Source organism: Capra hircus, chromosome 13 (assembly GCF_001704415.2).
Source record: "Capra hircus breed San Clemente chromosome 13, ASM170441v1, whole genome shotgun sequence".
Classification (NCBI taxonomy): domain Eukaryota; kingdom Metazoa; phylum Chordata; class Mammalia; order Artiodactyla; family Bovidae; genus Capra; species Capra hircus.
In genome coordinates, this window is record NC_030820.1 from 42,672,611 (window position 1) to 42,688,391 (window position 15,781).

General features: G+C 41.1%; 1 protein-coding gene across 2 annotated transcripts; it reads left to right on the forward strand.

The window, feature by feature from the left end:
* Positions 952-14,644, forward strand: LOC102176897 (dihydrodiol dehydrogenase 3). Of its 2 annotated transcripts, none has more exons than XM_013968607.2 (10): positions 952-1,161; positions 2,102-2,235; positions 4,880-5,047; positions 5,337-5,453; positions 6,706-6,783; positions 7,193-7,315; positions 8,112-8,221; positions 9,146-9,311; positions 11,565-11,647; positions 14,322-14,644. In XM_013968607.2, the coding sequence occupies exons 2-10, from the start codon at positions 2,152-2,154 to the stop codon at positions 14,362-14,364; spliced, it is 972 nt and encodes a 323-aa protein (XP_013824061.2). In that variant the 5' UTR covers positions 952-1,161; positions 2,102-2,151; the 3' UTR covers positions 14,365-14,644. The 2 variants fall into 2 exon arrangements, with proteins under 2 accessions (XP_013824061.2, XP_005688159.2); XM_005688102.3 differs by having other exon boundaries at positions 2,105-2,235.

The following is a 15,781-nucleotide window of genomic DNA, read 5'->3' on the forward strand; positions in this document are numbered from 1 at the left end:
TAGGGCAGAGCTGGAGCTGAGCTGGTCAGAGGTCATCCCTTCCCAGGGTGTGCTGGCAACTGTCACCTCGGTGGGAGGAGGAGGGGCAGGCTAGAGCCAGAGCCTAGTGTGAGCAAAGGCTTCTCTTGTGCTCAGTGGCTGTCCCCACCCTACTGGGCCATGTGAGTCCCAAGATGCTGGAGCAGAACTCTGAGGGTTGGGTCCAGACTAGTTCCACTCCTTGTAAGTGTGCACCCCTTGTAAGTGTGCACCCCCGTCCCCTGCACTGCACCTTTGCCCCAGAGGGTGGCAGAGCTGGAGGAAGGTGTGCAGGAGCAGCCCCTGGTGCGGGCAGCCGTGCATGTGGTGCAGCCCTACATACCATCAGAGCCCCAGACCCTGCTCCTCGGGGCCCTCTGTGATGGCTGCCCTGCCCCGTCCAGATGTGTGTGTGTTCCTCTGTGTGTATGGGTTCCTGGATGTGTGTTCCTGTGTGTGTGTATTCCTGTGTGTGTATGTGTTCCTATATGTGTGTCCCTTTGTGTGTGTGTATTCCTGTGTGTGTGTTCCTGGATGTGTGTTCCTGTGTGTGTGTGTGTTTCTGTATGTATGTTCCTCTGTGTGCTTCTGTGTATGTGCATTTAGTTTGGTACTTGAAATAACAGGAAAGTCTCACTCTCGGTAGATTTGTTCCCTGTCATGACTTTTACTAGTTAGCTCGTCATGCTCCTAGCCCTGGGATCAGCCCAACAGGAAAGCTACGGGTGGTTCAGTTCATTTCTGAGTCAGCATCTTACCTGGCTGAGATTGGCTATCTGATTCTGGTGAATTTATGACTGTTTCTGAATGCACTATGTCCCCCAAAGCCACACCCCCATTCTATTCAGGGCCTTTTAATACATGGTCTCGTCCATGTCTCCGCCCTTATTCCTTTGTCCTTGGCTCTGTATGTATGTATACACACACACACAAACATGTATATATAGTTCCCCTGAAGCTGCAATAGGCATTCCAAGTGCTCTTCAGTTTAAACTTAGAATTAAGTGGAACAGACACTAGTCCCCAGACAGCCCCCAAGTAGGTTGGAATACCACACATGAGGTTTTCTGTTGTCACTCTGGATTGAGGGAGCAACTGGGCGCTCATCCAGACTGTACTGCTGCAGGCAGGAGGAGGGTACAGGTGAGTAACACACGGTGAAATTTCCTTCCACTCTGTCCTGGATTTTTCCTAATTGCCTGTTCACTTTGTTGCTGTTAATCTGTGTTTGACTGTTTTCCAGAACTCCTATGAAGTTTTAAAGCTGATTTGTCTTTCTTTTCTTGTCTTTCCATGGGAGAGTTCAGTCCTCCCACCTCACCATTTTGCTGACATCACTGTACATGTTAAATTTTGTCTTCACAAGATTCTCGTGTATCAGTGCATCACAATTTCTGTTACTCTTTCCAAATTTGTTGCATTTTAATTTGTTTATAGGTTTTTCATTTACGAATGATGTGGAGCAGTTAGTACATTATGTAAAATATGTATCAGTGACATTATAAGGGTACCCTAAAAGTTATATAACTAGCTAGAAGGGATCAACACTCAAAGTCTCTTTGAACACTGTACATGGTATTCTAAGGCTATTAATAATTAACTTCCAATAAACACTTTGCCAAAATGTCTCATTTCTATTTTCTGTTCAGGATTTCACCAGTCAGGTCTGTAAAGCATAATAATTTTGCTGTGGGAAATGTAAAAGGGGAAATTTATTTTCATTTGAAGGTTTGATTCTTTATTAAGGGGTAACATTTTGAAAAGTGCTATTAAACACTTTTGGATTGTGTGATTTGTGTATGTGTGTGTGTTTGTACTGTAAGGTAGTTTTTTCAATCGATGTTTGATCGACATTGGGTTTCATAATAGAAAATTAAAAACGATTGTTGTTGGAAGTTTCTAGTCTAACAAGTAGTCAATAATTGCTCACCCAGTCTCATCATTATATAATATGTGAGGTTATGTTGATAAAAATAATCAAATAAGTTAGCAGTGTTCAATCATCTCTGCTTCTCCTACAATGTCTCTGCTAGCACTGGACAGTGCAGCTGGGGTGTTATGTTCTTGTTATTTATAACATTTGAAGGGAGAAGAAAAAAGTCCCAGTCTGCTTACTCAGAGGAGCAACAGACAATGGATCCCAAAGGCCAGAAGGTGAAGCTTAATGATGGCCACTTCATTCCTGTCCTGGGATTTGGAACCTACGCACCTCCAGAGGTAACAGTAGTGGTTTGGGGTTGAGACATAAATAGTAGTGGATGTGACATGAGCAGAAGGGACTTGGGTTGTCAAGCACTGAGCTCCTGTGTGACTCTGGGAGGGTCATGTGATTCCACCAACCAGGCTAGAACCATTTCCTCTGAAAGAGGATAAAGCATTCAGGCTTCACTCTGCTTCATGGTCTGAAGCTGTGTTCACCTGCAGATTACTCTGGGTTTCCTTCCAGTTTCCATCTCTTTCCCAGATTGGCAGAAGAGGTGAGACTCAGCTGTCAAGAATACTGTCAGCTGCTTTGCTTTGAAGGTGATTGCAATGGTGAAGTTTATCTGTATAGTTAATTAATTCCAGAACTCTTTCCTCTTTCCAAAAAGCCATGACACTGAGAAGTATTTGAGATGGGAAGTCCTGTAGATGAGTTGAATGAAAAATAATGGGAATGCATTGCTTTTATACTGTGGAGTGCCTGTTAGATGGCAGGCAAGAAACACTCCAACTGTGTTTTGCCTCATATTTTTGTTTCTGCTTGGAAATTTATTCTCAGAGAAAATAGTACTATCATTTGAGGGTAAAAGTTACTACCCTACAGGCCAGGTTTTGTAACGTTTTCTTGGGCTTCCCCGGGTAGTTCAAATGTTAAAGAATCTGCCTGCAATGCAGGGGATCTGAGTTCGATCCCTGGGTTGGGAAGATCCCTTGAAGAAGGAAATGGCAACCCACTCCAGTATTCTTGTGGAGAATCCCGTGGACAGAGGAGCCTGACGGGTTACAGTCCATGTGGTCACAAAGAGCTGGACATGACTGAATGACTAACACTTTAACACTTTGAAATGGGAAAGATTCTCAATCATATAAAAAGAAATGGAATATTATTCAGCATTAAAATGACATTAATCCTGCCATTTGCAACTGCACAGATGGATGGTAAGAACATTAAGGCAAGTGAAACAAGCTAGAAATAGAAAGACAAATACTGCATAATCTCCTTGTAGCTAGAATCTTAAAAAGTAGAACTCATAGAAGCAGAGAATAGAGGTGTGGTGACCAGCAGCTGGTGTCAAGCCTGGGAAAAATGGTAAGTTGTTGGTCAAGGGTACAGACCATCAATTATAAGATGAATAATCATGGAGACCTGATGTAAAGCACTGTGACTATAGTTAACAATAATGGGATATATCTTCAATTTTGTAGACTATATCTTATGTCTTCTTACAAACACCCAAAAAAGTTAGGTGTGTGAGGTGATGGAACTGTTACCTAGGTTGATTTTGGTAATTCATTAAGAGTGGATACCTCCATTGGTAAGAATAATCATGGGAAATGGCACACTGGTTGAAGCTCAAGCTTGAATCAAGCTTAAGCCGGGAGAAAGAGCAATGACCTCAGAATGGAGATGACACCACCCTAATGGCAGAAAGGAAGAGGAACTAGAGAATCTCTTGATGAAGTTGAAAGAGGGAGTGAAAAGCTGATTTAAAATTAAACTTTCAAAAACCTAAGATCATGTCATTCAGTCCCATCACTTCATGGCAAGTAAATGGGGGAGAAATGGAAACAGTGGCAGACTTTATTTTCTTGGACTCCAAATCATTGTGGACGGTGACTGTAGCCAGGAAATTAAAAGATGATTGCTCCTCAGAAGAAAAGCTACGAGAAACCTAGACATCATCTTAAAAAGCAGAGACACTGGCTTGTGGACAAAGGTCCATATAGTCAAAGCCATGGTTTTTCCAGTCGTTATGTATGGATGTGAGAGTTGGACCATAAAAGGCTATGCGGGGGAGAATTGATGCTTTTGAACTGTGGTGTTGGAGAAGACTCTTGAGAATGCCTTGGACAGCAAAGAGATCAAGCCAGTCATCACCTAAAGGAAATCAACCCTGAGTATTCCTTGGAAGGACTGATGCTGAAGTTGAAGCTCCAATACTTTGGCCACGCAATACGAAGAGCCAACTCATTGGAAAAGACCCTGATTCTGGAAAAGACTGAAGGCGCGAGGAGAAGGGGGCGACAGAGGGTGAGATAGTTGGGTGGCATCACTGATACAATGGACATGAGCTTGAGCAGGCTGCAGGAGGTAATGAAATACAGGGTAACCTGGAGTGCTGCAGTCCGTGGGATCAGAAGGAATTGAACAGGACTGAGTGATGGAACAAAAACAGCGACTTATATGAGAACATCTCTTTGTACACCTTGATTACATACAGTTTTTATGTGGTGTGTTTTTTTGTGGCCTCACTGGTAGACAGAGGTCTTAGAAGCAATTACCTTGTTTCTTGATGCTTTTACTAGGCACCTTACACCTTTGTTGAATTATCTTCAAAGATCTCACAGTATAAATCCTATTCTGACTGCAACGTTATCCTGAGTACTTTGGGTTCTACCAGCAAATCAATGAAACAGCAGGTGGTCTTGAGGTCTCTGATGCCCATAATCAGCCATGATCACCTCAGGATGAGTGGTTCCTGGGTGTCCAGTTAATCACTGACCAGGAACATTCAGGGAAATCATCAAGCATTCATCACCACACATACAGAGCTAACCAAAGGCACAAAGAAAAGTTGATGTTGGGAAGATGAAAGCTTGTGCCTAGCAATCTCTTAATCATCTGGGTATTCAACTTCTACCTTTGTTGCTTATGTAGGTTGCTAAGAGGGATGCTCTGGAATTCACCCCATTTGCTATAGAGGTTGGGTTCCGCCATATTGACTGTGCTCATGCTTACCAAAATGAAGAGCAGATAGGCCAGGCCATTCGAAGTAAGATTGCAGATGGCACTGTGAAGAGAGAAGACATATTCTGCACTTCAAAGGTACTGTGTGTGTTGTGTGTGTGCACATATGTGCAAGTGATTGTGCCCAGGTGACAATTATATAATAGGATCCTTTGATGAAGAGTTGCTTGGTGAACTATTCTTATTGATAAATTCCTAAAGTATTAGAGTTCCCTGGTGGTTCAGTGCTTAAGACTTGGCACTTTAATGCCATGTGCCCTGATTTGATCCTTGGTTGGGGAAGTAATATCAGACAAGCCTTGCAGTAAGGCCAAAATAAGTTACCTAAAGTATTCTTAATACAACTTTTATTCTTTAACTTCTGCAGCTTTGGTGCACATCCTTTCGACCAGAGTTGGTCCGACAAGCCTTGGAAAAGTCACTGAAAAGTCTTCAACTGGACTATGTCGATCTCTATATTATGCATTATCCACTGGCTCTGAAGGTTAGAAATTTGTGTGATCACTTCAGTGTTACATCTTGCGTTAGAATGTGCATCAACTTGCATGGATGGTTAAATTAAGATTTTTCTTAGTAGGTTGAAGGGATGATTATACTAGAGTAGAATCCTCCACAATCATTTGTGATCATCTTTTTACTGAGTTTCTCTGAATCCCTTACATACCTTCCAGAGAAAGGAGTTAATATTCTGAGATTCTCTGCCAGAAAAACTTGAGGAAATAGAACTAGGTGAGTTCTGCACACAATCCTTGTTACAACTCCTGAGTGTCTGGGGATTTCATGAACCAAGAGTTTGGTGCAGCCGTGGTGAGCATGACACTGTCTCACACTGAACATGATGAGTTTCTTTTGTCTTTCACCCTTTCAAGTTGAGCATATTTGGTGGTGCTCCTTCTGAGTGCGTCTAAACTTCGTACTCATGCAGGGACTTGGGATAACTTTCCTGCACTCTCCCTAGTCTTCAGATGAGGTTTGTAGACTGTACTTATCCATTAAGAAAGGTTTGCTTAGAATACTTGATGTCAAGTCACAGAAATGAACTCAAACCATCCAATGCAAAATAGCTTGGTGGTCTACATAGATGGCAAGTTCCAGCCACAGACAGAAATGATGGTTGCAGTACTCTACAGATGTGTCTCCTTTTCCTATCCCTTATAAAGGCACTACTCATGGTTTACTTTATTTTTACTGAACATTTTCCATTGGTGGGAAATTTGACCTTGGGATAGCTCAAGGCTCATGGTCATGAACATATGAGAACATGTCTGGGTCTTCCACATTCCATATCAACCTAATGAGATCCCTGCTGGTTCATGTGCCTGTCCTAGGGCACCTGACGCTCAAAGGGAAAAGAGAGTCTGATTATCTAGACCAGGTCAAGATAGCAAATTTTATTCTGGAAATGAAGTCATGTAACTTACTTCCATTCCCAGCTCATAGAGGCATTTGGAAACAGGCAAGTATAAGAACAGACAAAATTCACAGAAGTCACAGGAAGTTCCTTTTAGGACCTAGAAAACTTGTACTTATTACAACATATATTTAATGTAAGAGATTAGAATAAGTCTCCCTCCTAAAGACATTGCTTATATACACAAATCACTTTGCAAATATTATCTAGTATCTAGAAAGTTTTCAACCTAACTCATGGAGGTTTAATCCTTGGTGCCAGGCAGGCTTGCTAAATGTGGAGAAATTATTTTGTGACATCTCTAAAATGACTGCTTCTATTCTAGCCAGGAGAAGAATTATATCCAAAAGATGAAAATGGAAAACTGATAGCTGACTCAGTGGATCTCTGTCGCACATGGGAGGTGAGTATGAGGAGCAGAGGGACTGGGGAGGAGCCAGGAGAGTGGGAACTTCCTTCATTTCTTCCACCTGTGAGAATGCGCCATGGACCATCAGACTCAGCAGTTCATGAATCTAAGGGCTGGGATGCTGGGTTTGTGGGGAGGAAGCCATTGCTGTAATGTTTACAGAGAGGAAGGGAGGAGGAGAATACGGGACAGTGCAGGCAGGCATCTCTTTCCTTCCATATGAGGTGTCTTCTCCAGGGTTCAAGGAGCAAGCAATATTTCTTTTTATATCATGTCTTCTTCCCCTCTTTCCTTTTTGATAATTGATGCTAATTCTTGATGGATGATGGTGATTACCGATGTTTTCCAGCATTTATTCTTGCTCTATCTTTCCATGTAATTGTTCATCACCCCTCCCTCCCAGGCCCTGGAGAAGTGCAAGGACGCAGGGCTGGCCAAGTCCATCGGGGTGTCCAACTTCAACCACAAGCAGCTGGAGAAGATCCTGAACAAGCCGGGGCTCAAGTACAAGCCCGTCTGCAACCAGGTGAGCAGCTCAGCTTCTCTCCCTCCTGCTCTTCGGAACCTTCTTTTTGCCCTGGAGTCTGATGTCTGTCTGTCCTCCTCTCCTGTTCATCTGACCATTGTGGACAGGAGATTCTAAACAGCTGAGTTCCTGTCTGCATGGTGCGTATAAAATCCAAAATGGTATCTCTGTCTGTAAATCTGGGTGGAAAAGTGCAGAGATCTTCCTCGTAGAATGCAGAAGTAAAGGAAGGAGGTATTTCCCTGAGATGAAAGGATGGCCAAGTCACAGGGTGAAAGTGCCCTGGAGTGAAATTTGTACAGGAAGGAAAACCATGAAAATGTGGAATGGGAAATAAATTGACATAGAGGCAAATCAGCTGAGATGGGTGTTAAGGGTTTGTGTGGGGTTCTGATGGCTGAATCCTTAGTCTTGGTGTCGCAGTGTTTATAAGTCTTTAACAGGGAGCACAGTTGAGAAAACTGTGTTGGAGATGATGAAAATCATTCAGGTTAGAGGGTGAAGTTAAAGGCTCATTGTGACGCTAACACTCTATGAATTTTACTCATGAATGTCTACTCAAATGTAGAGTCCATCTTTTGGTTAGTCAATCTCAGACTGGTTCTCCCATCTATGTCCGTCATAAATTAAGTGTATAAACAAATTTTTCTCTATTTCTCTGTTGATATTAATATTTCCAATTTATATTTAATGTTATGGTTTTTCCTTTATTATTTTTTAAACTTTTTGCCTTTCTCTGTCATTTAATATTACATTGCCATAATACGTGACCCTCTTCTCTATTGGTTTTCTACAGGTGGAATGTCACCCTTATCTCAATCAGAGGAAACTGTTGGATTTCTGCAAGTCACATGATATTGTTCTTGTTGCCTATAGTGCTCTGGGATCCCAAAGAGTAAAAGAATGGTACTGAACTCTAATGAAAGCAACAGGGAGTTTATGTAAAATTCCATTTTTGATGAGATAGTTTAAATCATACAATACTCAGATAACTCTCATAGGCAGAGGGGAGAGAGAGGAGTAATGGAATGAATTCTTCTCTTTTATCTTCCCATCACCCAGCCAATTTTTCTAGATTGTATTAGCTTTTCGACTCATGAATAAGAAATGCCTACATTAAAATCTATATGTAATCTCCCAGTTGAGACCAGAGACACAAGCTTATGTCATGATTTACTTATTAACTAATGAGCACATTTTAAAATATAGGTGTTCCAAGGTTCACTTACCTTATGTCTACAGTTGAGATAGTAGTATTAACTCCTAGGTTTCTATCATAACTCCTAGGTTTCTATCATGATAGAAAAAATTTCAATTTGAACCATTTTGGTAAGCATCTATAGTAGAATAATGATGAAATAAATGTCTCTTATTTTGAGACCTCGCAATTTTTTTTAAATAAATTTTTTTAGAAATAAAATAAATTTTTTTAGAAAAAGTGAAATTTACAAACAATTCTTGGTCTTTCCTTTTGCTTCTCTATTCATGCCCTTGAATATATAGGAAAAAACACCCTTGAAAATTAAAGGACAAAAAAATCCATGAGTTTGGCAGTCCTGGTCTCAACTCAATAATGCCTGTGAGTTACCTGCAGAGTTTTGCAAACACAGAATAGGAGGTGACACAGTTGAGGTTCTGATTCAGTTTGTTTTCAGCTCTGCCATGGAATTTGTATTTCTTACAAGATCCCAGTTGATAGTGATGATGCTGGTCAATGAACTATACTTTGCGAAGCTCTGGTCTAGAGTGAACCTCTTGTTCTATTTGGAAAAATATTCAGAAACTGAGTATTTAGTCTCAGCTCCTCAGCATTTTTGAATTTCCTTCCAGGGTGAACCCAAACCACCCCGTTCTCTTGGAGGACCCAGTTCTCTCTGCCATTGCTCAAAAGCACAAGAAAACAGCAGCTCTGGTTGCCCTTCGCTACCAGATACAACGTGGGGTTGTGGTTCTGGCCAAGGGTAACAACAAGAAGTGGATCAAAGAGAACATGCAGGTGATGATGAGTGGGGCTGTGGGCAGAGGACTCCTCAGGAATATCCTTCACAAGGGCTCTCAGACTATCTTTGGGCCAAAACGAGTTACCTGATCTTTCCCTGTGTGTGAATGCCTGGTAGTTTTCTCCTTCTGCTGTGGCAACAGGAGAAGCATTATGGCTGGAGAGGGTTATGGTTGGACAGAAAATGGAGATTTTCACTTGAGCATTACATTGGGGCAATGTATTCTGTCACTTTGTGCAAATTACATCTTATTTTCTTCATTCTCAATTATGCAATTGCATTATGTGATTTTCTTTCTTATACTGCTTGAACTGCTCTAATCAAACACCATAGGTTGAGTGGCTGAGAAAAAAAACTGGAATTTGTTTCTCACAGTTCTGAAGCTGGAGATCTGAGATCAGAGTGCCTGTGTGGTCAGGTGAGGCTGCTCCTCCAAGTCACAGGTTACTCCTTGTATCTTAACATGGTGGAGGGGGCAAAGAACTCCCCCAGTTCTCCTATGTGAATATGATGTTGTTTAAATCTCATTCATGAGGGCTCCACCATCATGACATAATCACCTCTCAAAGGATTCATTTCTAACAGCATCAACCTGTGAATATGAGGACAGAAAATTTATGGCAGTGATCTTTAACTTCCAAACCATTGTGTTTTTATTTTGCCTTTCCCTGAATACTAATAAGATTTCATCTTCATACATTTAATCTTCTTGAGTTTCTGTCTTTGTGAAGTCCTCTTCAAGACTTTGTCCATTTTTGCTAGGTTGTCTATACTTTGTTTTCTGTGTAGGAGACCATTATTGTACCTTTAGCCATGACTGTATGGAAACTCCCCAGTTTCAGGATTTAATGCAGAGATGATTTATGCGTCTCTTGTATTCTGTGGTTTGACAACCAACCTGCACTCAGCTAAGCTGTCGTCCTCTGGTCTGGGCTTTCCTGTGCTTTTGCAGTTCAATGGGGAGCAGCTGGGAAGTTCTGTTTTAGCAGGTGGACGAGGCTTTTGTAGGAGGAGCCTTCACTCTTCTCTGTATAGTTTTTATGAATAGTTGACTAGACTGGGACAACTAACCTGGTCTTCATCTCAGCACAGTGGTATGATCCCAAGTCAGTTATTAGGGAAATTATCCTCTTCCTGTCTGGACTAAGATCTGGGTCATCTCTTCTTCTGGGAAATATCACTGTTCAATGCAGGTTACGGGTCAGGCCAAGTAAGGGGAATGGAAATTGTCCCCTGATCAATTGTTTCCGTGTTTCCATTTAAAGTTGGTTCTGTAATCTAGCTGGAACTGTTTATCTAAGATAATATGAAAATGGATGCATGTATGTTTAAGTATATTTAAATGTGAATCTAAGGTTTCATATTTCCTCAAAGATTTTCATTGTCAACTCAGTCATATATCAAGTGTCCATAAGTACATTTCTGTTATCTCTTTTCTATTTAACTATTCAGTTTTCTGCACCATGTTATTAAAGTGGAAAATAAGTCTTGCTTTTCAGAATGGTAATTTTTTATTTTTTAAAGCTGTCTTGGCTACTTTTGATTGGCTCTCTTTTATTTAACATTTAGTATCACTTTACCAACTTCCAGGAAAGAATACATGCTCGAGTCTTTGGCTCAGGTTGCACTGAAACACTAGATCACTTTGGAGAAAACGAATTTTTTTTACAAAACTGAGCTTTTCATTTCATGATTATGATATGAATTTTTAATTACTTAGGTGTTCTTTAATGTTAAAACACTTTTCATAACTTTCTCCACTAAGGCATATACATAAAGTTTTTGTTAGATTTATTCATAGATAATGAGTAAGTTTGATATCAGATTCCTGAACAGGCTTTAAAAAAAACCCTACACTACTTTAGCTGATCGCTGTCACCCTTACAGCATTTTGGGAAGAGTTAATCAGTCTAATGTTTGCTCAATTGCAGTTATCGAGTTAGGAGTACCTGAAGGTGGTGTGATTGGAAAAGAATGATTTTAGTTTGTTTTCTATCTGAAGTGACTCACTTAGAAAGATAAGGGACTGATGTGCTGTAATGTTTGTGAGGTGGACAGAGAAGGAGAAGGTGTGGGAAGCAGAGGTGAGAATTCAGCAGAGGTTCCCAGGCTTGTTCTCCTGAAAGCTGAGGACAGACACGGCTTCCCTGCCCCCTCTTCTTGTCTCCATTCAGCTGGAAACTCCTCCAGTCCCCAGGGAGAGACTGGTTCCTTGAGGGAGAGGTAATGTGATTGTTCCTTCCTTCCAGGTGTTTGACTTTGAACTGACTCCAGAAGACATGAAAGCAATCGATGGCCTCGACAGCAACATAAGATATTGTGATTTTCAACTGTAAGTGACTTGCAGATGTTTCACTCACACACTGTTTTCTCTAGCAGGCTGGTCAGCAGGGGAACTAAGCTTTACAAAAGGATAATTCTAGAAAGACAGTGCTGATTTCCTGCTTAGGAGTAACCGGGGGCTTTGTGCAGACCTCATACCAGAGATTTCCTCCAGGGTTCCTTCTTTCACCAACAGCAGTGTGATGGGCCCTGGACAACTCATCAGTAAAATCCCCAGAGTTGGCATCATGATGAATTCACTACTTTGTGCCCCTATTCCCTGTGCCTGGTGCACCTCCTCTCAGTGCCGGGCACCCAGGGAACACAAAAGGCACGGTGCCTGCAGCCAACTATTCTTTTAGCTATCTGTGAACATGTTTAATCTTTATTTCTTTTTACATTAGGGGAAAATGATTATATTAATAATAACTATGTATTATGCGAACAGTTGACTCATTGGAAAAGACCCTGATGCTGGGAGGGATTGGGGGCAGGAAGAGAAGGGGACAACAGAGGATGAGATGGCTGGATGGCATCACTGACTTGATGGACATGAGTTTGAGTGAACTCCGGGAGTTGGTGATGGACAGGGGGGCCTGGCATGCTGTGATTCATGGGGTAGCAAAGAGTCGGACACTACTGAGAGACTGAACTGAACTGAACTGACTGATGTATTAACGAATCCATAAAGATTACTTTCTTGTTTTGTTCTGTTTAGTCGCTTATTCATGCCCAAATCTTGGGACCTTGTGGAATGAACCCCAACAGGCTCCTCAATCCATGGGATTCCCCAGGCAGGAATACTGGAGTGGGTTGCTATTTCCTTCTCCAGGGAACCTTGGGGATCAAGGGATCGAACTCATGTCTCCTGCTTGGCAAGTGGATCCTTTACCACTGAAGCCGGCCATGTTAATCCTGTGAATGTATTGTTGACATTTTTATTGAGGAGGGTCTCATGAAGGCCAACGTGCAACAGTGCTGTGAAGTCACACAGGCCTGCTCCTATGTGTCTGGTGGATATTGTCATTAATGGTCATTTCTTTTCCAAGATACCATCCATTTCTTTCAAATTAATCTCTTCATTGATCTTTTTTCCCTATTATGACTCCCATGTCCTCATTCTTGTTATCTCACAAAGTTGAATTACCAGTAGATCATGAGCTTAACTGACCCTCCAGTGAATGACTTCTGTGTCCTTAGCAGGACACACCCAGATAGGATCATCTGGGTCTCTGGTTTCTTGAGTAAAGACTCACCCCAGTTTAGCTTTCATCCATCAGAAGTCCTTGGTGGCTCAGATGGTAAAGAATCTACCTGCAGTGGCGGACACCTGGGTTCAGTTCTTGTGTGGGAAGATCCCCTGGAGGAGGGCATGGCAGCCCACTCCAGTACTCTTGCCTGAAAAATCCCATGGACAGAGGAAGCTTGTGGGTTATAGTCCATGGCGTCATAAACAGTCAGACGTGACTGAGCAACTAAGCACACTTTAGAAGTCCATCCCCTGGGGAGCCCCCACCTCCTTGACTTTGACTTGGTTTCCGGCTGCTTAATTACTACAGGAGAATATCGGGACTGAGGAGACAGCAGAGAAATTTGGAAGGAAGTTTAGAGAGAAGGGAATACAAATGATTGGTTAACAATTTTGCTTCAAATGAAAGATTCCAAAGCTCTCCCTGTTGTTTGTAAAGCTATATCATGATTCTGATAAGTGTGGAAGTCGCTCAGTCATGTTTGACTCTTTGGGACCCCATGGACTATACAATCCATGGAATTTTTCAGGCCAGGATACTGGAGTGGGTAACCTTTCCCTTCTCCAGGGGATCTTCCCAACCCAGGGATTGATCCAGGTCTCCCGCATTGCAGGCAGATTCTTTACCAGCTGAGCAACTATTATGTTCTGATAAAAGACATGATAATTGAAAAAAAAGTGCATAGTTGCATTTATATACTTAAAGACTTTTAAGTATAAATGTATATTCTCTTTCATTAGGCTGTGAATGCCTAGACTTACACATCTTTGTGGGCTTGGGTCAACAGCACAGCTCCTGGCACTTGGAATCATTCAGAATTCACTATTTAATGAATTGAATTGAAAAGGACATTTTCAAAAAGAAAAGTAGAAACACGGCAAAAAAGGAAAACAGCAGTAATACTACTTGCTGAATAACCAGTGTTTTAATACAGTACAGTATAAATTAAGAAAAAAGTAATCCCACTCTGTGCTCTATGATTATTCAGGTGCACAAGGTATCTCTCCAATAGACGAGAACTTCCTTAATGGGGACACTCTGTTTTGCGGGTGCTCAATATCAGCTTATTAATGGATTTGTGGAAAAGAGGAGCTAATTTGTTCACTGCGCCCCTTCTCATCATCTAGGGACAGAAGTTCCACTTGTGTCTGAAATGATCTCCATAGTTAGACCCAGGTCTTGTGCCCTCTTGGAAGTTGAACCTGAGTCAAACTATGTATCACTGTGGAGTGAATATTACACGTGAATGTTGGGACTGGACGTGCAGCTGCTGTGTGTACATGGAGCAGACACCTGCATGTGTGCTTGTAAGGGAGGGTGGGGAGAAGGAGGGATATGTTTGTAGATTTAGAGTTTTAGCCCTTCCTGACTGCCTCCACAGAGTAATGCTCTCTCTGACAATATAATAAATTAATCCTCTTCCTTCTCTTTCAGGGGTATTGGTCACCCTGAGTTTCCATTTTCTGAAGAATATTGACTCTTAGTCCTCCTTCTGGATCTTCAAGAATTTCTTGCTTCTAGGAAAGAGGATTTTCGTACTTGGTGGAGGTGCTCAAATGAAGTGTCTGAATGTTTGAAAGCTTGCCTTTCCTTAAAAATAAAAAGAAAAGTTTATGAAACAATAAAGACTTCAAAATAAGAATACTCTTTCTTTATGATATTTGAAAAAACATGCAAATTGCAGAAAATTTGGAAAACAGAAGGGAAATGATAGGAAATAAAAATAAGCCATGATTAAACCATTTACTAATACTTAACTTTGGTGCATTTTCTTTATGAATCCTATGCAACGGTGTATGTGTATTTATATACAAAGACAAATAACCTTCAATCTACAGGTTGGATATTTATATTTTAACTTAACATAATTATCTTAGTAAGCTAAAAATATGATTTAAAAAATCCAGTATTATATTTTGTTTATTGTAAAGCAGCACATGTTATTCATTTATTTAATTTCTTAATTGTCTGCCCATGCTTAGCATTTTGAGTTCTTATATATTCTGCTAGTATTTCATTGGTTGCCATTCACTCTCATTCAGCAAAACTTTACTGAATGTTCTTTAGTAATACATTATTTTATCAATAAATGTTAATTAAAACGAGAAATTCTTTTTCTTTTAAAATGAGAAATTCTTAAGTTTATAGTCTAGTGGAGGATGAGACAGTAAATGAAGTCAGGAGAATTTAGCTGTTAGAAATGGGTAAGTGCCTGTTGAGAAAATTCTGCACAATGTCTTGCATTTCTGTACATCTGTTAGGCAGAGACACCAACTACCCTACATCCCACACAACGTTTCAATTGTACAAGAAACAGCCTTGACAGAGAGATCGTGGCTCTCTTCATTTCTCTGCAACACAAAACACTAAATTCAGGAAGGAAGAGTGTTCACGTAACATTTAAGGGCCCGCAAGTCAGCTTATGTGGGTGGAGTTTAGTGAGGAAAGAAGACAGGAGTTGAGACAAACCAGAGAACCAGCGGAGCAGTGGGGCCAGTGGATCTGGGTCATGTAGGCATTTAAAAGGACTTTACTGTGAGAGAAACAGAGAATGATATTTTGTGTTCTGCGCAGAGTAGCTACATGAACAGACATGAATTAAAAAAAAAATCAACCTGGTTGTTATGTTGGGAATAAAAGAGAAAAAAGAGCCCTCGTTTAGGACTCTACAGGAATTTAGGAGAGAGATGATGTTGGCTTGGATCACAGAAGGAGCCGTAAATATGGTTAGAGTAGATTTATTTTAAGGGCAGCATGAATTAGACTGTCTAACATGTTGGACATACAGTTAAAGGAAAAGGGGAATCAAAGTTGACTCCAGGTGTCTGTGGCTAAGGAACAGGAGATGGAGGTGCCATTTTCTCAGATGGAGATGATGTGGGGGAGTACACATT

What these genes read in the sequence shown, in the direction of transcription:
- LOC102176897 (XM_013968607.2), top strand. Translation starts at nt 2,152, where the DNA reads ATGGATCCCAAAGGCCAGAAGGTGAAGCTTAATGATGGCCACTTCATT. An exon ending in ACATATTCTGCACTTCAAAG is followed by an intron (nt 5,048 to 5,336) that starts GTACTGTGTGTG and finishes TAACTTCTGCAG; the next exon opens with CTTTGGTGCACATCCTTTCG. An exon ending in ATTATCCACTGGCTCTGAAG is followed by an intron (nt 5,454 to 6,705) that starts GTTAGAAATTTG and finishes CTTCTATTCTAG; the next exon opens with CCAGGAGAAGAATTATATCC.